This window comes from Mastigoproctus giganteus, chromosome 7, assembly GCF_048544385.1.
Source record: "Mastigoproctus giganteus isolate SK-2022 chromosome 7, ASM4854438v1, whole genome shotgun sequence".
Classification (NCBI taxonomy): Eukaryota; Metazoa; Arthropoda; class Arachnida; order Uropygi; family Thelyphonidae; genus Mastigoproctus; species Mastigoproctus giganteus.
The window spans coordinates 222,031,431-222,055,511 of NC_143581.1; the positions used below are offsets into that span (position 1 = coordinate 222,031,431).

The following is a 24,081-nucleotide window of genomic DNA, read 5'->3' on the forward strand; positions in this document are numbered from 1 at the left end:
GGCACTGAATACTGGGTTTGAGATGGTTAAACAGAATCTCAGATTAACCACTTACCATTTTATTTACCAACAGCAGTCACTGGAGCCATTCTTCGTTCCAACTCAATGATCCTTCCTGGAAACAGACTAAAAAGAATATGTTGACATTAGCTCAAACTACTATCAGGAAGATTGGATGCTCTCAGCATAGATGGTTATTTGGAAATTCATCATTGTCTCTCTTTCCCAAAGCAAGACCTGCACTCAGCAAAAACTTAAAACCAAATCAGAAAGCCAAAGCCCTAATCTTTTTTTGTCTGCAATGAAATTTTTATTAGCATGCTATTCTCTCTTACTGAAATCTTAAAAATGGCAGGGCTTTCAGAATATAAGCATCATATGTATACACTGTAAAAACAAATTTATTAAGACAAATGCCCAATGTAATTTGAGAATGGCCTTTGGTAGTAGTATATACTAACTTCATTAAGCTGAAGAAAATACTTTTCCACATAATAAAAGTTAAATTAGGTTTCCAATATGTGAAAATTTAAGAAATAATTATGCAGGAAAAAAATATATAAAAATAAAAGAAAAGTCCTTACTGTGGAGTTAATTCTGTATGTTTCAACTCCACCATGGACATAAATAACAGAGTAATAAATTTATATGATATTAAAATCAAAGTAATAGAGGCCTTAGGTAATAGTATATACTACTACACTAGACAGACTCCAAAAATGCATGGGCATTTGTGGAGTCCTGATCACTTCACCTGATATGGGAGGTGGAATCTATTCAATAGCCACTGGGTAGTGAAACGCATTGTGTCCCATGATGAGCAATATTTACTGAGCTCTGGGGCTGGTCTCCACTCTTTCTTCTTGGTGTTGCAGTCGGGGAGGGGAGGAAGTACAAATGGCAGTTTTAGAGCATTTAGTGATAGCCATTTTGAACATATTGATTCAATGCACCATGTCATGTCTGTCTAAGTTTCTATTCAATTGATTATAGTTGAAGAGTCAATAAAAGAAAGACCTCCACAAAGGACCATATCTTACAAACTTCTTCTTATTTAATCAATTTGAGTAAGAATTTGTGAAATCAAATTGAGCTTGAAATATCTGGTATGTGGTGAAATGTTGGAATTAAGTTGTTTTATGCAACGTATATCATTTGCATTTTAACTCTTAATTAATGTGATGTTATTTAAAAATCATGCAGGAATTATTTCTATCCAAGATTTGTACCCAAGTTCAAAATGGGAAGCAAAAATAAAATGATACAAAGTTTCTGAACAGTATAGAGGTGAACTTATGAACAGAACAGATTTCTCAAATTGTGGTGCAGTTACAACGAGGTGCTTTAGTGCTGTGCTTCAGATAAACACTCCGCTTTCAAAAAGTATTACTTGTAATAATATGGATAGAAGTTAACTTAAAAAAAATTTCAATAAGCAGCAGGAGTGGAGAAAATGCAATATGTTACAAAACAGTGTTTATGAGGTAGAAGGCAGAAAAACACCAAAGTGCAGGATGACAAATGCAAATTACTGCATATGGGTAGAAGTAATCCCACAGAAACATACCAAGTGTGCAGTACTACACTCAGGGTAGTAGAGAATGAAGAAGACCTGGGGGTAATTGTGCAATCAAATATGAAGCTTTCTGAGAAGTGCAGACAGGCTGCCAGAGCAGGTCATGGTGTCTTGTCAATGATATTACAGGAATTTTTCTAGTAGGGATAAGGAGGGAAAAAATGTGATGTCACCAAAAGACTGTCAGATTTTAAGGGGGGGGGTGTAGAGTGATTATCCCTTTGTATACAATCTTATGGGGTTTAATGGCACATAAGTTACTTTGTCTATAATGCATATACGATCTGATGGTAGTGTATTCTATCACTTAATGCTGTGATCTTACTTAATTCTGGGAATCACAGACAAAAATGAGCATTCTACTGTTGGCATTTGTGGTGAGCAAACATGCCTATTGGAGCTCTTCATAGCGACAGCAAAGATGTATAGATAAGAGGGGGTTAGAGAGGATTAGTGAAATAGAGCAGGATTTCAAAGGTTAATTAGTATATTATAAAGTTTATTTTGGTAAGTTTTTTCCTGTAATAGTTTGATTTTTTTAATACTATAAATATAATTTTTTGAAAGTTTCTTTTATTAATAATTAGTAGATTTCATAATGGTTATTACAAGATCTGCCTTGATCACTTCGTCAGAGGGTACCATGACTCATACAGAAATAGCCGGTGGTGATTTCCAGGTGAGTCATGATTTTATCCTTTGCAGAACCTGTGGCATGTATTCCAAGGTCAACCTAGTGGATAATCCTAGCTCACTTGGAGATTAGCATTAGCATTAGCATTAGTAGAGGCATTTGATGCAAGAAAGCAAGCTTATGCAGCATCAGCCAAAATAAAAAAAAAAAAAAAAAAACCCACTTCCACTTCACCCCTCTGTTCGTTCAAAATACCTGTCCAGTTGAGCCTTAAACTTATTTAGGCTATCAACCTCCACCACAAGGGATGGAAGTCTGTTCCACCAACCAACCACCCGCTGGCTAAAGGCAAATTTCCGCACGTCTATCCTACATCTGTCTTTCCTCAATTTGAATTTATGCCCTCTCAGGTGATTTTTCTGAGCTAGAGGAAGAATCCCATCAGCATTGAGCATGCTTAAACCATTCAAGGCTTTATACACCTCTATCAGATCACCTCGCTGGTGCCTAGTCTCCAGACACTGTAATTTGCAAAACTTAAGCCTTTCTTCGTAAGAGCACCCCTTTGTTCCATTCACTAATCTTGTTGCCCTTCTCTGTACTCGTTCCAGCAGCTCTACATCCTTCTTGAAATGAGGCCTCCAGACCTGTATACAGTACTCTAGGTGTGGCCTGACCATCGCCTTATACAATGGAATAATCACCTCCTTATCCCTGCTGGAAAAATTCCTGTATATCATTGACAATACTCCATGAGCTACTCTTGCAGCCCTTCTGCACTGCTCAGAGAACTTCATATCTGCCTGCACAACCACCCCCAAGTCCCTTTCATTCTCTACCACTGTCAGTGCAGTACCACAGAGTTGATATGTTGCTCTGGGGTTGCTGTTTCCCATGTGTAGTACTTTACATTTATCAATGTTAAACTTCATTTGCCACCTCTCAGCCCATCTGCTCAACCTTTCCAGATCCTGTTGCAGCAGCATAGTGTCAGTAGTGTCCTTGACAACCCTGCCAACCTTTGTATCGTCTGCAAACTTGGACATTAAGCCCGATATACCATCATCAATATCATTTATAAATACAGAAAACAATAATGGACCCAACACTGAGCCCTGAGGGACTCCACTAATAACATCAGTCCACGATGAGCAGTGTCCATTGATTACCACTCTCTGTCTTCTCCCCCTCAACCACCCCTTTATCCATAGCAGCAATTTGCCTCCAATGTCACACTGCTCCAATTTGTGTAGCAGTCTTCCATGTGCAACAGTATCAAAAGCCTTTCTAAGATCCAAGTATATAATATCAAAGTTATTCCCTGCATCCAGTTCTTTTGTGACTGCATCATAGTATCCAATCAAGTTGGTCAGGCAAGACTTCCCCTTAACAAAACCATGCTGAGTCTGAGCTATAACTGAAGTCTTGTCTAAATGATCCTGCAGTGCTTCTTTAACCAGTGCCTCCATTAATTTTCCTGGAACAGAAGTTAAGCTCACAGGTCTATAATTACTTGTGTCAGCCTTTGAACCTCCTTTGTGAATTGGGGTCACATTTGCACATTTCCAGTCTATGGGTACCTCCCCTGAGTCCAAGGAAGCTCTCATAATTATGGCTAAGGGTTTGCTTACTTCCTTTGCTGCCTCCTTTAATATAACTGGATAGATCCCATCCACCCCGGGTGCCTTTCTTGTGTTTATCTTCAACAGTTTCTCCTCCACTTTACTCCCAGTTATTTCAAGATTCTGTAGCTTACTGCTAGAGTTGAATACACCTCTGGCATTCCCCTCGCTGAATAACTCCTCATGTGTGAATGTCGATGCAAAATATTCATTTAGTTTGTTAGCTACCTGAGCAGGATCATCAACACTTGACCCATCAATATCAAGTGGACCAATCTGATTCACCCCCTTCCTTCTAGAGTTTACATAAGTAAAGAACTCTTTGCTGTTTTTCTTTGCATCCCTTGCCAAGGATTTCTCGTAATCTGCCTTCGCCTGCCTAACCTCCTTTGTAACTTGGTTGCATATCAACTTGTATCTATCATAGGCTTCTGTGTCATGTGTTAATTTGTATGTATCCCATGCATTTTTCTTCTCTGCCATATGCCTCATTAGTTCATCCGACATCCATTTTGGCCTAAACCTTGAACAATATTTCTTAGTTGGTATGTAAAGCCTAGTAGCTTCCAAGATAAGTTCTTTGAATGCTTCCCATTTTGAATTTGCTGTTGGTAACATCATCAGTTGGTCCCACTGTATAGAATTTAAATACTGTCTCAGTCCATCGTAGTCGCCTTTACGGAAGCAATAACCCTTCCCTTTACCCCTAATGGTAGTTACCTCTTTGAGTAAATCCCACTTCAGCACACTGTGATCACTGCCACCTAGTGGTTCATTTATCTGCAGATTCTTAATGCATGAAGAATCACTGCTGATAATCAAATCAAGAGTATTACTCCCTCTAGTTGCCTCCCGAACATGCTGATGTAGAAAACAATCATCCAATAAATCCACAAAAGTCCTGCTAGTGTGTGAGTAACCAGCCCCCAAATTCCAGTCAATATCAGGGAAATTTTTCTTTGTCACCATTTTAAGGAGTGCACCGATCTTAAATTAAAATTTGGTGCATTGCTAGAACAATTTGAGTCCCTGAAAAAAATGGATGCTTGCCCTCGAGAATAATGTAGTTGGGAGCTCATCAGAAACTCAAGACTCTAGTAACCTACCAAGTGATGCACTCCCGATTCGGGCCCCAGAACAGAATAATCAAGTGCAAACTATTCTGGTTCAAAAGAACTTAGTTTTGGAGACTCCATTGTCAGGGAAATGGGAAATATTTTTTGTAATAAGGATAGGTGGACTAGAACCCGGGTATGTCTGCCAGGAGCAACTATTAAGGATGTCACCAAAACACTGTCAGATTTTAAGGGGGATAGAGAGAATATTATTATTAATGTGGGTACTAATGACATTAAGCATACACGATCTGATGAGTTGTTAGACAAATATAGGACCATGCTGAAGAAATACCATGAGTTAGGTCACAATGTCTATGTGTCTGCAATTCTGCCCAGGCACGATAGGAGGGATTATATGCTGAAAGCCCTGTGGATTAACTCTGCAAGGCTTTAGGGAGGAAATTTCTATGAGCTTAGCCCGCACTTCTGGTAGAAGGATTCTGTTTTGTAGAGACAGATATTGGTCAAAGTAATGCTTGCACATACCTCAAGAGTTCTTGTTTGTTACTGCAACAGAACATATTAGCAAGATGTTCTGAAGGCAGAAATGTTTCAAATGAGCGGGCAGCTAATGCCAGGGAAGCTTGCTTAAATAACTTTAAGGAGTGTATCAGGGTAGTTCACTATACAAGAACACTAAGTCTTAATTGTTTATACAGCAATGCCAGAAGTGTTACCAATAAAACGAATGAATTTGAACTGTTGGTTAGGACAAGTAGCACTGACATAATAGGGATTATGGAAACGTGGTGCCATGTGGAAATAAGGGATGATGAATTTCAGTATGGTATAATGTATTTAGGAAGGATAGGGAAGATAGAAGGGATGGTCGGGTCATGCTTCTTATCAAAAGCAGCCTGAGCGCGACAAAAGTGTTCCCGGATTCAGACGTTTCGCATGCTAGTATAGAATCTGTATGGTGTGAGATAGTTGGAAGCAAAGGTATAATGAGAGTGAGAGTAATCTCCAGGCCAGGTGATTGTGAAGATTATGATGAAAGTCTCTACATTCAAATGGGAATGGGCAAGTAAGCATGAATGTCTTATTATGGGTGATTTTAATTTGCCTCTAATTGATTGGAGCAAATGGGAAGGAAACTCCACATGGGGGACAAAATTTTTAAATCAACTAAATGATTGCTATTTTTATCAACATGTCAGGGAAAGTACTAGGGAAAAGAATACTCTAGACCTCATCATCACCCATGAACCAGATGACATAATAGGGTTGACAGTAAGGAACCAGTAGTAGGAAGTGATCACGGAGTTCTACGGTGGACGATGAAGAGAGAGGTAGCAGTAGTTAAAGGAAAAGGAACGGGTTATAAATTCAGGAAAGGAAATAATGGCTTAAGATGCTACATAGCCTCTGTTAACTGAGTAGATATCTCACAGAGACCGAATACAATTTAATTATGGTATACCTTTAAAACATTAATCACAGAAGCCTTGAATGCTTATATACCATTAAAAAAATACTCCACGAGGAGAATTCCAAGTTGGATGAATACTGAAGTTGCCAGATTACTGGAGCAGAAAAAGACGGCATAGAAAAGTTACACAGCAATAAAAAGTACTGAAGCTATAACAGCTACAAATTGATCTGTAATAGTGCCACAGAAAAGGTTAGGCTGGCAAAGGCAGATTATAAGAAATCACTGGCAAAAAGAGCAAAGAGGGGAAATAAGGAATTCTTCACGTATATAAATGCAAAGAAGAGAAGGACAAACAAGCTTGGACCTTTATGTAATGGACGTTGGATAGTATTAGATACCCCAGCTGAAAGCCGACCGGGCTAGCCAGGTGGATAAAGTGCCTGCCTGGCAACCCAAAGGTCGCGGGTTCGAATCCTGCCTCGGGCTTGGATCAGAGTACTGCAAAAACCTTGGGAGGTGCATTATGGCCACAGAAGCCGATGCGCCAACAACTAACTAAAAAAAAAAAAAAAAAAAAAAAAAACCCCAGCTGAAGTTGCAGATGAACTCAACAGTTACTTTGCATCAATATTCGCAAAAGAAAAACCCTTTGTGTCAATGAGAAATTATGGGAGTGAAGATGTAATTAATGATGTTGAAATTTCACATGTTTATTTAATAAAAAAAACTTGAGCCTACAGGCCAGTACGGCTCCTGGGGTTGATGGCATATATCCTATAATCTTAAGGGCGGTGGCAAGTGAGTGCATTGAACTATTGAGGCTAATTTGAGCATCACTAGACTCGGGAGTGATTCCATTGGATTGGAAAAGTCCCAATGTATCTCCAATACATAAGGCGGGTTTAAGAGTGAAGTGGGAAATTACCAGCTGGTTAGTCTAGCTTCAAGTAGTAGGGTAGATAATGGAGACAATGATCAAGGATGGAATTCAGGATCATTTAGGTAGAAATGGAATTCTGAAGGATACTCACAGCATGGTTTTGTAACGGGAAAACCACGTTTAAATAATCTGGTTAGCTATTTTGACAGGGTCACTCAAGAGTGATTCCGGACTTAGGCAATAATTTTGGCATCGTTTATTTGGATTTCAGCAAAGCATTTGACTCAGTCCCACATGAGCATTTAATTATAGGGAAAATCCTTAGATGGATAGCTGGATGGCTTCAGGGCAGGAGGCAGAGGGTTGTGATAAAAGGTTATTCCTCAGACTGGGTTGATGTAAGAAGTGCAGTTCCCCAACGATCAGTATTGTTGTTGTTGTTGTCGTCATTTGGTTTTTAGGAGCATTAGCAACTAAGACCATATTGCTCCGGGGATATGCGGTGGTCATTCCTGACCTTTCTGCATCCTCCGTGTTTGGTGGTCATGGGCTCGAACCCCGGTCTAATCAAGAAGTGTGTGCTACGCACTGCCACTCCTACCCACCTGGCTATGGAGGCACCTGGATCAGTATTAGGACCACTATTGTTTTTGATTTTCATAAATGACATCAATGAAGGGCATGATGTCTAAATTTGCAGATGATGTAAAGATTGGTAGAGTAGTTAATGATCACCACCAATCAGAGCTTTTTCAGAGTGACCTAGATAGACTTCAGAGATGGTCAGAAAAAATGGCAGCTATGCTTTAATCTAGCAAAGTGTAAGGTATTGCACCTGGGGAACAGTAACCCCAAAATAACTTATACACTTGGTGGAGTCTAACTAAAGCACATATTGGAGGAAAGGGACTTGGGTATTACGATACAGTCACATACATGCAGTTCTCCAAGCATTGTAGACTGGTTGCAAGAAAGGTCCGTGGTGTCCTATCGATGATTTATTGAACAATTGCTAGTAGAGATAAGGACGTCATAATCCCATTGTATAAGGCTATTGTTAGACCACAATTGGAATCTGTGTTCAATTATGTAGATAGACTGCACCTAAAGAAAGACATTGTGCTTCTTGAAAGGGTCCAAAAACATATGAGGAAACACTTAGAATATGTGAGTTACAGAGCTTGAAAACTAAGCACCTTAGAGAAGACTTGATAGAGGTGTTTAAGATTCTGAGAGGTATAAGTAAAATGAATGAGGGCGAAATTTTCACGGTTATAAATGATTCTAGAACTAGGGACCATAATTTCAAGTTATGAGAAGAGGTTTTATTTTAGCCAGCGAGTTATAAATTACTGGAATAAGTTACTTACATGGGTGGTAGAGGCTGACAGTTTGGGGAAATTCAAATGTCAGCTGGATAATTACCTATGGGAGGAGAGAAACACAAAGGATTGTCTATTTCCCTTTCTCTTATTAATTATTATTATTTATTTTTTGTTATATTATTTTTTTATTATTATTATTATTTTTTTTAGCTAGTGCAGCATAAGCCATAGGCTTCCTTGCACCATGTTGCCATTATTATTATTATTATTATTAGCCTTATGGTGCAAGGAAGCCTGAGGCATATGTGCACTAGACAAAAAAAAAAAAAAAATTCTGAATTACCCTGAGAGAGAGAGAGAGAGAGAGAGAGAGAGAGAGAGAGAGAGAGAGAGAGAGAGAGAGAGAGAGAGAGAGAAGTAGAAGGGAATCACCAAGAAAGAGAAGAGAAGAAAATAATGATGATATCCAGCAGCTCAGGACCCTGGGTGTGCCAAGCCCATATTCACCAAATGTGAGCCCCTTGCTAACACTGATACTATAATGGCCAGGCTGCACCTTAAGTACTGTGTACAGGTCTGGAGGCCTCATTTTAGGAAGGATATAGAGTTGCTAGAATGAGTAAGAGGGGCAACAAGATTGGTGAGGAAATGAAGGGGTGCTCTTACCAAGAAAGGCTTAAATTCTGCAAATTTCAGCATCTGGAGACTAGGCACCTGCGAGGTGATCTGATTGAGGTGTACAAGGCTTTGAATGGTTTGAGCACTCAATGCTGATGTGATTCTTCTCCTCAGATTACAAACCTGAGGAAGCATAAATTCAAATTGAGGAAAGACAGTTGTAGAACAGATCTGCAGAAATTTGCCTTTAGCCGGTAGTTGATTGCTGGAACACAATTTATTTAAGCTATCTCAAATTTATTTAAGACAGCTTAAATAAATTCAAGGAAGAACTGGACAAACTTTTAAAGCAAATGGATGTGTGAAATGTTTTTTTTTTTTTTTTTGGCTGATGCTGTATAAGTTTGGTTTCTTGCATCATATGCCTCTGCTAATGCTAAAAGAGGTCATACTTGTTTGTTTTCATGGTCGACTGTGCTGTGGGCAATTTGCTATTCCAGTAATTGGTTGTCTCTACAATAACAAATTAGTCTAGTGACTCCATGGCAATCCCCTGTTGCCAAGGATCACCAGAGTAGGCAAAGAGTCATTATTATTTACTAGTTATTAATCAGACAGCTATATGTTTTGTCCATTAATAATTATCATTTTACCTATTATATAGCCATTCATGGAAGAAATATTTTTCCATATACAAATAAAAATGTGGATGCAAAAGAAAAAAAATTATGATAAGACGTGATTACAACAAAAAGTAGCCAGAACACAAGTTTTGTGTTCTTAAGTTTTAAATTGTAGTCACTGTGAGTGTGAGAAAAACTATATAGCTATAGCCTTTTTGCATCATTTTCTCTCTCTTTAGTATTTGCAGCTGCTCTCCAACTAGTTTTACTCAGAATGCAAGGTAGACTCCCCCATTCTAAGTGAAATCTAAAATTGAGTTGCTGTGGTCACTTATGAGTTGATTTATGTTATTCATTTGTTGCTTTAACTGTTTGTTTGTATGTTTATTTTTCGGCAGAGAGCTGATAAGAGCAGCTGATCAAAATTTTTGAAGTTAATCTTGACTCACATTAATATAATCAAATAATATATCACTAAAAGGACAAATATAACACACACACACACACACACACACACACACACACACACACACACACACACACACACACACACACACACACACACACACACACACACACACGGTAAGGAAAGCAGTGAGAAAATGGCATACCTTACGAAATTCCTTTTCGGCAATAGAAGAGTGACCAGGCTCATATTCAGAAATGCTTCTTGGTTGATTCCTATAAACCTCATGAGATGGATGACTAGTTTCCGGAGGATATGGAGGCATACTTAGGAATAGAAATAATGCTTAGCCCAATCATGCAACCTGATTTGTTTTCATTAAAAGTCTTCCTATAATTTTGTATTATTATATTTTATATTATTTGTTTACTTATACTTTTTATATTATTATTAGCTGTGTAATTTAAAAAAAAACAACAACAAAGGAGCGCAAGATGATTTTTCCTGTTTTATAGGCAATGGCTAAATTATGTAAAATCTAGATAATTATCAGAGATTTCTTGAAGCTATTAAAGATCTACAATAATATTACTGAGACATTCTGCTTTACTGATCAGATAATTATCAGAGATAGATACAAGTTGATATGCAACCAAGTTACAAAGGAGGTTAGGCAGGCGAAGGCAGATTACGAGAAATCCTTGGCAAGGGATGCAAAGAAAAACAGCAAAGAGTTCTTTACTTATGTAAACTCTAGAAGGAAGGTGGTGAATCAGATTGGTCCACTTGATATTGATGGGTCAAGTGTTGATGATCCTGCTCAGGTAGCTAACAAACTAAATGAATATTTTGCATCGACATTCACACATGAGGAGTTATTCAGCGAGGGGAATGCCAGAGGTGTATTCAACTCTAGCAGTAAGCTACAGAATCTTGAAATAACTGGGAGTAAAGTGGAGGAGAAACTGTTGAAGATAAACACAAGAAAGGCACCCGGGGTGGATGGGATCTATCCAGTTATATTAAAGGAGGCAGCAAAGGAAATAAGCAAACCCTTAGCCATAATTATGAGAGCTTCCTTGGACTCAGGGGAGGTACCCATAGACTGGAAATGTGCAAATGTGACCCCAATTCACAAAGGAGGATCAAAGGCTGACACAAGTAATTATAGACCTGTGAGCTTAACTTCTGTTCCAGGAAAATTAATGGAGGGCACTGGTTAAAGAAGCACTGCAGGATCATTTAGACAAGACTTCAGTTATAGCTCAGACACAGCATGGTTTTGTTAAGGGGAAGTCTTGCCTGACCAACTTGATTGGATACTATGATGCAGTCACAAAAGAACTGGATGCAGGGAATAACTTTGATATTATATACTTGGATCTTAGAAAGGCTTTTTGATACTGTTGCACATGGAAGACTGTTACACAAATTGGAGCAGTGTGACATTGGAGGCAAATTGCTGCTATGGATAAAGGGGTGGTTGAGGGGGAGAAGACAGAGAGTGGTAATCAATGGACACTGCTCATCGTGGACTGATGTTATTAGTGGAGTCCCTCAGGGCTCAGTGTTGGGTCCATTATTGTTTTCTGTATTTATAAATGATATTGATGATGGTATATCGGGCTTAATGTCCAAGTTTGCAGACGATACAAAGGTTGGCAGGGTTGTCAAGGACACTACTGACACTATGCTGCTGCAACAGGATCTGGAAAGGTTGAGCAGATGGGCTGAGAGGTGGCAAATGAAGTTTAACATTGATAAATGTAAAGTACTACACATGGGAAACAGCAACCCAGAGCAACGTATCAACTCTGTGGTACTACACTGACAGTGGTAGAGAATGAAAGGGACTTGGGGGTGGTTGTGCAGGCAGATATGAAGTTCTCTGAGCAGTGCAGAAGGGCTGCAAGAGTAGCTCATGGAGTATTGTCAATGATATACAGGAATTTTTCCAGCAGGGATAAGGAGGGTGATTATTCCATTGTATAAGGCGATGGTCAGGCCACACCTAGAGTACTGTATACAGGTCTGGAGACCTCATTTCAAGAAGGATGTAGAGCTGCTGGAACGAGTACAGAGAAGGGCAACAAGATTAGTGAATGGAACAAAGGGGTGCTCTTACGAAGAAAGGCTTAAGTTTTGCAAATTACAGTGTCTGGAGACTAGGCACCAGCGAGGTGATCTGATAGAGGTGTATAAAGCCTTGAATGGTTTAAGCATGCTCAATGCTGATGGGATTCTTCCTCTAGCTCAGAAAAATCACCTGAGAGGGCATAAATTCAAATTGAGGAAAGACAGATGTAGGATAGACGTGCGGAAATTTGCCTTTAGCCAGCGGGTGGTTGGTTGGTGGAACAGACTTCATCCCTTGTGGTGGAGGTTGATAGCCTAAATAAGTTTAAGGGCTCAGCTGGACAGGTATTTTGAACGAACAGAGGGGTGAAGTGGAAGTGGGTTTTTTTTTTTTTTGGCTGATGCTGCATAAGCTTGCTTTCTTGCATCAAATGCCTCTACTAATGCTAATGCTAATGCTAATGCTAAGATGATTTTTCCTGTTTTATAGGCAATGGCTAAATTATGTAAAATCTAGATAATTATCAGAGATTTCTTGAAGCTATTAAAGATCTACAATAATATTACTGAGACATTCTGCTTTACTGATCAGTAAAGCAGAACACACTGAATAAAAATTCAAATACAGTGGATGCTGCTTATCGCAATCGCTTCAAGACACAGCTTAATTGATAACAATATCTAATGAAACAAGTGCTGAACACCTGCATTAAATGTTTAGCATTATTTACTGATACACAGAAGAAATGTGAACATAAAATGGTGAAAGTGGACAGAAAGAAAATATTAAAATCAAGCAAATATAAAAATACTTTAATTTGACTGTCTGTTGTTTCTTCGAGAATGTCATCAATAAGAAGGAAGGGGATGAATCAGATTGGTCCACTTGATATTGATGGGTCAACTGTTGATGATCCTACTCAGGTAGCTAACAAACTAAATGAATATTTTGCATCGACATTCACACATGAGGAGTTATTCAGCAAGGGGAATGCCAGAGGTGTATTCAACTCTAGCAGTAAGCTACAGAATCTTGAAATAGCTGGGAGTAAAGTGGAGAAGAAACTGTTGAAGATAAACACAAGAAAGGCACCCGGGGTGGATGGGATCTATCCAGTTATATTAAAGGAGGCAGCAAAGAAAGTAAGCAAACCCTTAGCCATAATTATGAGAGCTTCCTTGGACTCAGGGGAGGTACCCATAGACTGGAAATGTGCAAATGTGACCCCAATTCACAAAGGAGGATCAAAGGCCGACACAAGTAATTATAGACCTGTGAGCTTAACTTCTGTTCCAGGAAAATTAATGGAGGCACTGGTTAAAGAAGCACTGCAGGATCATTTAGACAAGACTTCAGTTATAGCTCGGACACTGCATGGTTTTGTTAAGAGGAAGTCTTGCCTGACCAATTTGATTGGATACTATGATGCAGTCACAAAAGAACTGGATGCAGGGAATAGCTTTGATATTATATACTTGGATCTTAGAAAGGCTTTTGATACTGTTGCACATGGAAGACTGCTACACAAATTGGAGCAGTGTGACATTGGAGGCAAATTGCTGCTATGGATAAAGGGGTGGTTGAGGGGGAGAAGACAGAGAGTGGTAATCAATGGACACTGCTCATCCTGGACTAATGTTATTAGTGGAGTCCCTCAGGGCTCAGTGTTGGTTCCATTATTGTTTTCTGTATTTATAAATGATATTGATGATGGTATATCAAGCTTAATGTCCAAGTTTGCAGACGATACAAAGGTTGGCAGGGTTGTCAAGGACACTACTGACACTATGCTGCTGCAACAGGATCTGGAAAGGTTGAGCAGATGGGCTGAGAGGTGGCAAATGAAGTTTAACATTGACAAATGTAAAGTACTACACATGGGAAACAGCAACCCCAGAGCAACGTATCAACTCTGTGGTACTACACTGACAGTGGTAGAGAATGAAAGGGACTTGGGGGTGGTTGTGCAGGCAGATATGAAGTTCTCTGAGCAGTGCAGACGGGCTGCAAGAGTAGCTCATGGAGTATTGTCAATGATATACAGGAATTTTTCCAGCAGGGATAAGGAGGTGATTATTCCCTTGTATAAGGCAATGGTCAGGCCACACCTAGAGTACTGTATACAGGTCTGGAGGCCTCATAACAAGAAGGATATAGAGCTGCTGGAACGAGTACAGAGAAGGGCAACAAGATTAGTGAATGGAACAAAGGGGTGCTCTTACGAAGAAAGGCTTAAGTTTTGCAAATTACAGTGTCTGGAGACTAGGCACCAGCGAGGTGATTTGATAGAGATGTATAAAGCCTTGAATGGTTTGAGCATGCTCAGTGCTGATGGGATTCTTCCTCTAGCTCAGAACAATCACCTGAGAGGGCATAAATTTAAATTGAGGAAAGACAGATGTAGGATAGACGTGAGGAAATTTGCCTTTAGCCAGCGGGTGGTTGGTTGGTTGGTGGAACAAACTTCCATCCCTTGTAGTGGAGGTTGATAGCCTAAATAAGTTTAAGGCTCAGCTGGACAGGTATTTTGAACGAACAGAGGGGTGAAGTGGAAGTGGGTTTTTTTTTTTTTTTTTTGGCTGATGCTGCTTAGGCTTGCTTTCTTGCATCAAATGCCTCTACTAATGCTAATGCTAAAGAATGAAACAGTCAATATTTCTGGAATTCCATACCATTTCTCTGCGAAATTGCTCATTATACTCATCAGATTCATTAGTCCTATAACACAAACCTACTCTCATTTTTCCTTTCCCAGTGCTTATATCATCACACCAAACAGACTCAACATTCCATTGCCCAGCAACATCAATTGGATGCACTTCCTTAGTTTTTATGTGTTTCTTAACTAACAGCATAACCCCTCCTCCCTCCCTGTCCTGTCTATCCTTTCTGTACACATTGTACCCTCAAAATTCCAATTCTGCACAGCTTATGTCTGTGTTACACCACGTCTCTGATATCCCAACAATATCTAGTGTCTTGACTAGCACTTCAAGCTCATCAAATATCTTCACCATACTCCTAGCATTGGTGTACATGCAAGTATACATGCACCTGTTTCTACTCTTAGTTACCGTAACACAGCCCATGTATTTACTTGTTCCACTATGACTCCCAGCAGTCCTGGAAATCTCCATTGCCTAGCTTTCCAGGCTGCTGCTCATTCTAATAGAAGCAGTGCAAGAATCACTTTTGCTTCTGCCTGTGCTTATATTTACAAGCCACTGTTAACCTTTTAGTCTGTATATCCCCCCAAGCTAGCTGTTTTCCAACCCACTTAACACTGCCTCGATAGCATCAGCAAATATTCTTGCACCCTTTCTATTTAAGTGTATCCCATCCCTGTAGAAGCAATCTCTCCTGTTAACAAGTACAGTCCAGGCTGAAAAAAATTCTACCCCTCGAGCCTTGCACAATCTTTCCAGGGCCGAATTGATCGACAAGGCTCTCATCACATACTCCCTCCTATCGTGTCAGGGCAGAATTGCAGACACTTTCACATTCAACCCTAACTCACAACCGTTTTTCAACATTTACCTGTACTTCTTAAGTAAATCTGCAGATCTGTTACTCTTAATGTCATTAGTTGCAATGTAGTAGTAGTAGTAGTAGTAGTAGTGGCACTTGATGCAAGAAAGCAAGTGTAGGAGCTTATGCAGCATCAGCCAAAAAAAAAAAAAAAAAAAAATCACACCATACCCTCCAATTGCCTGTCCAGTTCCTCCTTAAATTTATTTAACCTATCAACTTCCACAACGACAGATGGAAGTTTGTTCCAGCAATTAACCACCCGCTGGCTAAAGGCAAATTTCTGCACATCTATTCTACATCTATCCTTTCTTAATTTGAACTTATGTCCCCGTAGGTTCGTATTCTGAACAAGTGGGAGGATCCCATCAGAATTCAGCGTGCTCAACCCATTCAAGGCCTTATAGACCTCAATCAGATCACCGCGCAGGTGCCTAGTCTCCAGCCACTGCAATTTGCAGAACTTAAGCCTCTCTTGGTAAGAGGATCCCTTCATTCCCCTCACCAATCGTGTTGCTCTTCTCTGTACACGCTCAAGCAAATCTACATCCTTCCTAAAATGAGGCCTCCAGACCTGTATGCAGTACTCAAGGCGTGGCCTGACCATTGCCTTATACAGAGGGACAATCACCTCCTTTTCCCTGCTAGCAAAATTCCTATATATCATTGATAAAACCCCATGACCTGCCCTAGCAGCCTGTCTACATTGCTCAGAAAACTTCATATCTGACTGCACAATTACTCCCAGGTCTTTTTCATTTTCTACCACCTTAAGTGTAGTACCACACAGTTGATACGTTTCTCTGGGGTTACTTCTACCCATATGCAGTACTTTGCATTTGTCAAGGTTAAACTTCAGTTGCCACTTCTTAGCCCATCTGCCCAAATTATCTAGATCCTGTTGCAGTAGCACACTGCCATTACTGTCATTAACAACCCTGCCAACCTTCGTGTCATCTGCAAACTTCGACATTAAGCCTGATATACCTTCATCAATATCATTGATAAATATACAAAACAACAGTGGACCCAACACCGAACCCTGTGGGACTCCACTAATAACATTAGTCCACGAAGAGCAGCACCCATTGATTACCACCCTCTGTCTTCTCCCACTTAACCATCCTTTTATCCATTGTAGCAACTTACCCTTAATACCATTCTGCTCCAATTTGTACAGTAGTCTTCCATGCGCAACAGTGTCAAAAGCTTTCCTGAAATCCAAGTATATGATATCAAAATTATTTTTTGCATCCAGTTCCTTTGTGACCACATCATAATAACCAATCAAATTTGTCAGACAAGACTTTCCCTTAACAAACCCATGCTGTGTCTGAATTATTGCTGCAGTCTTGTCTAGATGATCCTGCAATGCATCTTTAACCAGCGACTCCATTATTTTACCCGGAACAGAAGTTAAACTAACTGGTCTGTAATTATTCGTGTCACCCTTCGAACCTCCTTTGTGAATTGGGGATACATTTGCACATCTCCAGTCCGTGGGAACCTCCCCTGAATCCAAGGATGCTCTCATAATTATGTGTGTACAACAATATCACCTTTGTGCTGTTAAAATATGATATCTGCTCTACAAGGTCATCTATTTTTGCCCCTGGCAGACATGCTTGTTAACAGAAGAGACTGCTTCTACAGGGATGGGATAAACTTAAATAGAAAGGGTGCAAGAATATTTGCTGATGCTATCGAGGCAGTGTTAGGTGGGTCGGTAAACTGCTAGCTTCAGGGGGATTCACAGACTAAAAGGTTAAAAGTAGCCACAGGCAGAGATGAAGGTGATTCTTGCACTAGTTGTATTAGAATAAGCAGTGGTCTGGAGCGAAGGGTGCTGCGGGTTTCAGGGACTGATGGCAGTCATTGTGAAACAGGTGGTTATATGGTGGGATGTTTTAGGGTAACTAAGAATAAGAATAGGTGCCAATGCTAGAAGTATAGTAAATAAATTTGACGAATTTGAAGTGTTGGTCAAGATATCAATGGCAGATATTGTTGGGATATCAGAAACATGGTGTCACACAGATATTAGGAATGCAGAATTGAAATTTGGGGAGTACAATGTGTACAGAAAGGATAAAGAGGATAGGAATGGATGAGGGGTTATGCTGTTAATTAAGAAAAACATAAAATCAAAAGAAGTACATCCAGTTGATATAGATGGACAGTGCAATGTTGAGTCAGTCTGGTGTGACATAAGCACTGCAGAAGCAAAAATAAGAGTAGGAGTGTGTTATAGGCCTAATGACTCAAATGAGTACAATGAAAAATTGTACAGAGAAATAGAGTGGGTTAGTATATCAAAATGTCTTATAATGGGAGATTTTAACTTCTCAGATATTGACTGGAACTTGTGGGTTGGTCACTTGCACACTAGCAACACTTTTGTGGATTTATTGGATGACTGTTTTCTACAGCAGCATGTTCGAGAGGCAACCAGAGAGCGTAATACTCTTGATCTGGTTATCAGCAGTGATCATTCGTGTATTAAGAATTTGCAGATAAAGAAACCACTATGTGGCAGTGATCACAGTGTACTGATGGGGAATTTACTTAAAGATATAATAACCATCAGGGGTAAAGGAAAGGGTTTTTGCTTCCGTAAAGGTGACTACAGCGGTCTCAGACAGTTTTTAAATTCTATATAGCGGAATCAACTGATGATGTTACCAACAGCAAATTCTAAGTGGGAAGCATTCAAGGAATTAATCGTGGAAGCTACTAAACGTTTCATACCTATTAAGATATATTGCTGAAGGTTTAGGCCTAAATAGTTGTCAAATGAACTAATGAGACTCATGGCAGAGAAGCAAAATGCATGGGATGTATATAAATTATCAGGCATCACAGAAGCCTATAGCAGATATAAGCTAGTCTGTAATCAAGTCACAAAGGAGATTAGGCAGGCGAAGGCAGATTACGAGAAATATTTGGCAAAGGATGCTAAGAAAAACAGCAAGGATTCCTTTACTTATATACACTCTAAAAGGAAGGAGACGAATCAGATTGGTCCACTTGATATCAATAGTTCGACTGTTGATAATCCTGCTCAGATAGCAAACAAGCTGAATGAGTATTTTGCATCTACATTCACACATGAGGAGTTATTAAGAATTGAAAATGCCAGAAGGTTATCAAATTGTAACAAGGTGCTTAATGATTTTGTAATAACTGAAAGCAAAGTGGAGCAGAAATTGTTGAAGTTAAATATAAGAAAGACACCAGGGGTGGATGGGATCTATCCCATCCACCCCTGGTGCCTTTGAAAGAGGCGGAAAAGGAACTAAGCAAATCCTTAACCATAATTATGAGAGCATCATTGGACTCAGGGGAGGTCCTCACGGACGACTGGAGATGTGCAAATGTATCCCCAATTCACAAAGGGGGATAAAAGGGTGACACGAGTAATTACAGACTTGTTAGTTTAACTTCTGTTCCGGGAAAAATTATGGAGTTGTTGTTGTTGTTTGGTTTTTAGGAGCATTAGTAACTAAGGCCATATTGCTCTGGGGATATGCAGTGGTCATTCCCTGACCTTTCCGCATCCTCTGTATTTGGTGGTCACGGGCTTGAACCCCGGTCTAAGCAAGAAGCGTGTGCTACGCACTGCTGCTCCTGCCCACCTAGCTATGGAGGCAGCCAAAATTATGGAGTTACTGGTTAAAGATGCATTGCAGGATATCTAGACAAGATTGCAGCAATAATTCAGACACAGCATTGGGTTTGTTAAGTGAAAGTCTTGTCTGACAAATTTGATTGGATATTATAATGTGGTTACAAAGGAACTGGATGCAAAAAATAATTTTGATATCATATACTTGGATTTCAGGAAAGCTTTTGACACTGTTGCGCCTGGAAGACTACTGTACAAATTGGAAGAGAATGGTATTAAGGGTAAGTTGCTACAATGGATAAAAGGATGGTTGAGTGGGAGAAGACAGAGGGTTGTAATCAATGGGCGCTTTTCTTCGTGGACTAATGTTATTAGTGGAGTCCCACAGGTTTCGGTGTTGGGCCCACTGTTGTTTTGTATATTTATCAATGATATTGATGATGGTATATCAGGCTTAGTGTTGAAGTTTGCAGATGATACAAAGATTGGCAGGGTTGTTAATGACAGTAATGGCAGTATGCTACTTCAACACTAGAAAATTTGGGAAGATGGGCTGAGAAGTGGCAAATGAAGTTTAACATTGACAAATGCAAAGTACTGCATATCGATTGAAGTAACCCCAGAGGAACATAGCAATTGTGGTACTACACTTAGGGTGGTAGAAAATGAAAAAGACCTGGGAGTAATTGTGCAGTCAGTTATGAAGATTTCTGACCAATGCAGACAGGCAGGCTGCAAGAGCAGGTCATGGGGTTTTGTCAACGATATACAGGAATTTTGCTAGCAGGGAAAAGGAGGTGATTGTTCCTCTGTATAAGGCAATGGTCAGACCATGCCTTGAGTACTGCGTACAGGTGTGGAGGCCTCATTTAGAAAGGATGTAGATTTGCTTGAGCATGTACAGAGAAGGGCAACAAGATTGGTGAGTGGAATGAAGGGATCCTCTTACCATGAGAGGCTTAAGTTCTGCAAATTGCAGTGGCTGGTGACTAGGCCTGCGAGGTGATCTGATTGAGGTGTATGAGGTCTTGAATGGGTTGAGCATGCTGAATTCTGATGGGATTCTTCCACTTGTTCAGTTTATGAACCTAGGGAGGCATAAATTCAAATTGAGGAAGATAGCTGTAGAATAGATGTACGAAAATTTGACTTTAGCCAGCGGGTGGTTAATTTCTGGAACAAACTTCCATCTGTCGTTGTGGAAGTTGATAGGTTAAAATACATTTAAGGAGGAACTGGACAAACATTTAGAGAAAATGGTTGTGATTTTTTTTTTTTTTTTTTTTTTTTTTTTGGCTGATGCTACATAAGCTCATACGCTTGGTTTCTTGCATCACATGCCACGATTACTATTACTGTACACTTGTCCTGGTTGGTTGTTTTAGGATTTTATGGCACATTAGTCTCTAAGGCTATAATGCGCCATCCCTGGTCCTGTTCCATCTATCCTTCTTGCATAGTATATTCCTCGTCTCCCTGATGATTGTGTCACCAACAATAACTAGTTCCTTTGGAACCAGTGCATTCTGCATTGAAGATTGCCTCTGTGTTGCCTGATGCACAGGAGTGAGTTCTGCATTTGAGCTGGGCAGCTGAGAGCTTGATGGGCCCCCTCATATTAATTTCTTTGAGGGCATTTACCCTAAACCTCAAGCTCTCATAGATGCCCATCAGAATGCTAAGTTGGTGCCTAATTTCTTGACACTCTAGCCACCTAGCATACACAAAGGCATCCTTGGCTAGATATGTCCTGTTTTAGAAAGGTTGGCAAACATTTCACGTTTCGCACATTTTTTGAGACTGTGATGCATTGGAGAATCGCTCCCTTCATTTATCCCCCGAGTCACAGCACTCTCACTAGTCTATGATCTTTGCTTCGCAGCTCTAGTCTGAGTCATGATTTCCATTTAAATACAATTTAATTAACAATGAAATTTAATAAGATTAATATTTTTGATTAATTGATAAGACAATAATAAGCTAACAGATTCCTAATACAGTGCTTCGTATTATGCTATCTAGTTTTACTTTATAGATTATGCTATCAGTTTGAGATATATATACGTTATGCTATTTCTTATTACTACAATATGGCGGCTAGTTCAACAATATTGGTGCCAACACCGGGAGTTGTAACTTCCAAAAATCACTATTTAAATTCAAAATAAGAAGCTAATGAACTTATTTAATACCTAAACCTATTTAATACCTCTGTAAAACAATTAAAAATACTTATCCCTTTGCAGCAGCCAAAAATCCACCGACTGTTCTCTTCTGTGACCAGAGTGCCCTCCTTTCTTTGATATTAAAGGAATGCATCATACCTGAATACATCCTGCCAAATCAGATTGCCAATCAAACATGCTACACTGAAGTTCTAACAAGGCCACTTGAAAAATATTCAAAGGCTTGAATTGTGGAAGGATGGTTGGATGCTCCATCAAGACAATGTAGCACACAATGCACTCTCTGTTTGCCACTTTCTAGCCTATCTGCATGTGACTTTTTTCATCTTCCCTTAACTGAAAAGGGTTTAAGGGATACCCATTTTCAGTCCATTCAAGATTTCAGAAAAAAAAAATGACCAAAGTGTTAAAAGGGTTTACAGAAGAAACATATGGAACAGTGTGTGCAAGCCCAAGTCAATTATTTTGAAGAAGATAACTTGTAAGGTACAAAATATTTCATTACATTTATTTTATTGGAACAGTCTCATTATTTGACAAATATGGACAAATGTTATTAGTGGAGTTCCCCAGGGTTCAGTGTTGGGCCCATTGTTGTTTTGTATATTTATCAATGATATTGATGAAGGTATATCAGGTTTAATCCACTAATTGCAAACAGGTTTAATCCAAGGTTTGATGTCCAAGTTTGCAGATGATACAAAGGTTGGCAGTATTGTTAATGACAGTAAAGACAGTATGCTACTCCAACTGGATCTATATAAGTTGGAAAAATGGGCTGAGAAGTGGCAACTGAAGTTTAACATTGACAAATGCAAAGTACTGCATATGGGTAGCAATAACCGAAGAGAAACGTACCAACTGTGTGGTACTACACTCAGGGAAGTGAAAAAGACCTGGGGGTAATTGTGCAGTCAAATATGAAGTTTGGTGAGCAGTGCAGAGGAGCTGCCAGGACAGGTCATGGAGTCTTGTCAACGATATACAGGAATTTTGCTAGAAGGGACAGGGAGGTGATTATCCCGTTATACAAGGCAATGGTCAGGCCACACCTAGAGTACTGTGTACAGGTCTATAGGCCACATTTTAGGAAAATGTAGAGTTGCTAGAACAAGTATATAGAAGGACAACCAGATTGGTGAGGGGAACAAAGTGGTGCTCTTACCAAGAAAAGCTTAAATTCTGCAAATTGCAGCGCCTGGAGAGTAGGCACCTGCAAGGTGATCTGATTGAGGTGTATAAGGCCTTGAATGGGTTGAGCAAGCTCAATGCTGATGGGATTCTTCTTCTTGCTCAGGTTAAGAACCTGAGAGGGCACAGATCGAAATTGAGGAAAGACAGTTGTAGAATAGATGTGTGGAAATTTGCCTTTAGCCAGTGGGTAGTTAATTGGTAGAACAGACTTTCATCTTCTGTTGTGGAAGTTGATAGCCTAAATAAATTTAAGGCTGAGCTGGACAAGTATTTGGAACGAATGGAGGGGTGAAATGGGAGGTTTTTTTTTTTTTTTTTTTGGCTGATGCTGCATAAGCTTGCTTTCTTGCATCGTATGCCTCTACTAATGCTAATGCTAATATATCTTTTTGTCAAAACTTTTAAGTGCTATATAAAAATTCTTTGGAGCAAAAGAATTTGAAAATATAACAAAACACAAGTAAAAAAAAGGATGTAAGAACATAAAATGTAAGGAGAAAGTATATTATACTTTAATTAATTATAATATTAAGGTAAATTAAGAGAAATTAAGAGGTACTTACTTAAACCTGTTATTACGAGGCAGTGTCTTATTTTGTGATACGTGACTAATGGTGTGTGTAGGCTGCCTTCGGTAATCCAGAGTGGTATACTTGGATCTGTATGGAGAATCACCTATAAGATATAATACATTATAATTTTTTATAAACTCCTTAATGAATACACATTGTTTTTTTTATACTTTTAACTAAATATTTCAACTAATTGCAAACAGAAAATTAAACTGATATGCTAATAGACAATATATTAAATAAATATATACCGTTATACCAAGAGAAATTGATTGAGATATGTGAAATTTATTAAGATATTTGTATTTATTAATATATTTCCACTTCAATACACACTTAAAACAGCTTGGTAACAATTCAAGGTTGAACCTCATCTTTCTTCCAGTTAGTAGATCCATATCAGATTAGTCCTGAAGATGAGGTCCAGCATAACCTTGAAATATGGTTTTATGTTTAAAACAACTTAACTTTATTCTTATTTTTACATAAATATATAATAATAACTTTATTTATCATTAATTTGCTATACTTGGAATGAATAATTTAACCAGTTCCAGAGAGTCTGAGGATCCTAGTTTGGGAAATGCTGTATTAAAATATAAAGCAGTACTTAAAATGTAAATTGTGAAAACATACTAAATTTAATGGAATAAACCAACTGATTATCAAAGCAAGATAAATTTGACATAATGCTATTCGCAAAAAACTAGGGATCACTCCTT

At 39.1% G+C, this 24,081-nt stretch overlaps 1 protein-coding gene across 14 annotated transcripts in view; it reads right to left on the bottom strand.

The window, feature by feature from the left end:
* Positions 1-24,081, bottom strand: part of LOC150083714 (uncharacterized) — a 448,219-nt gene that overhangs the window by 184,520 nt on the left and 239,618 nt on the right. For all 14 annotated transcript variants that reach the window (XM_090378158.1, XM_090378157.1, XM_090378156.1 and 11 more), the window contains 2 exons: positions 23,351-23,462; positions 10,383-10,503 (listed from right to left, as the gene is read on the bottom strand). In XM_090378158.1, coding sequence (XP_090234284.1) covers positions 10,383-10,503; positions 23,351-23,462 — 233 coding nt within the window. The remainder of the gene's footprint in view (positions 1-10,382; positions 10,504-23,350; positions 23,463-24,081) is intronic.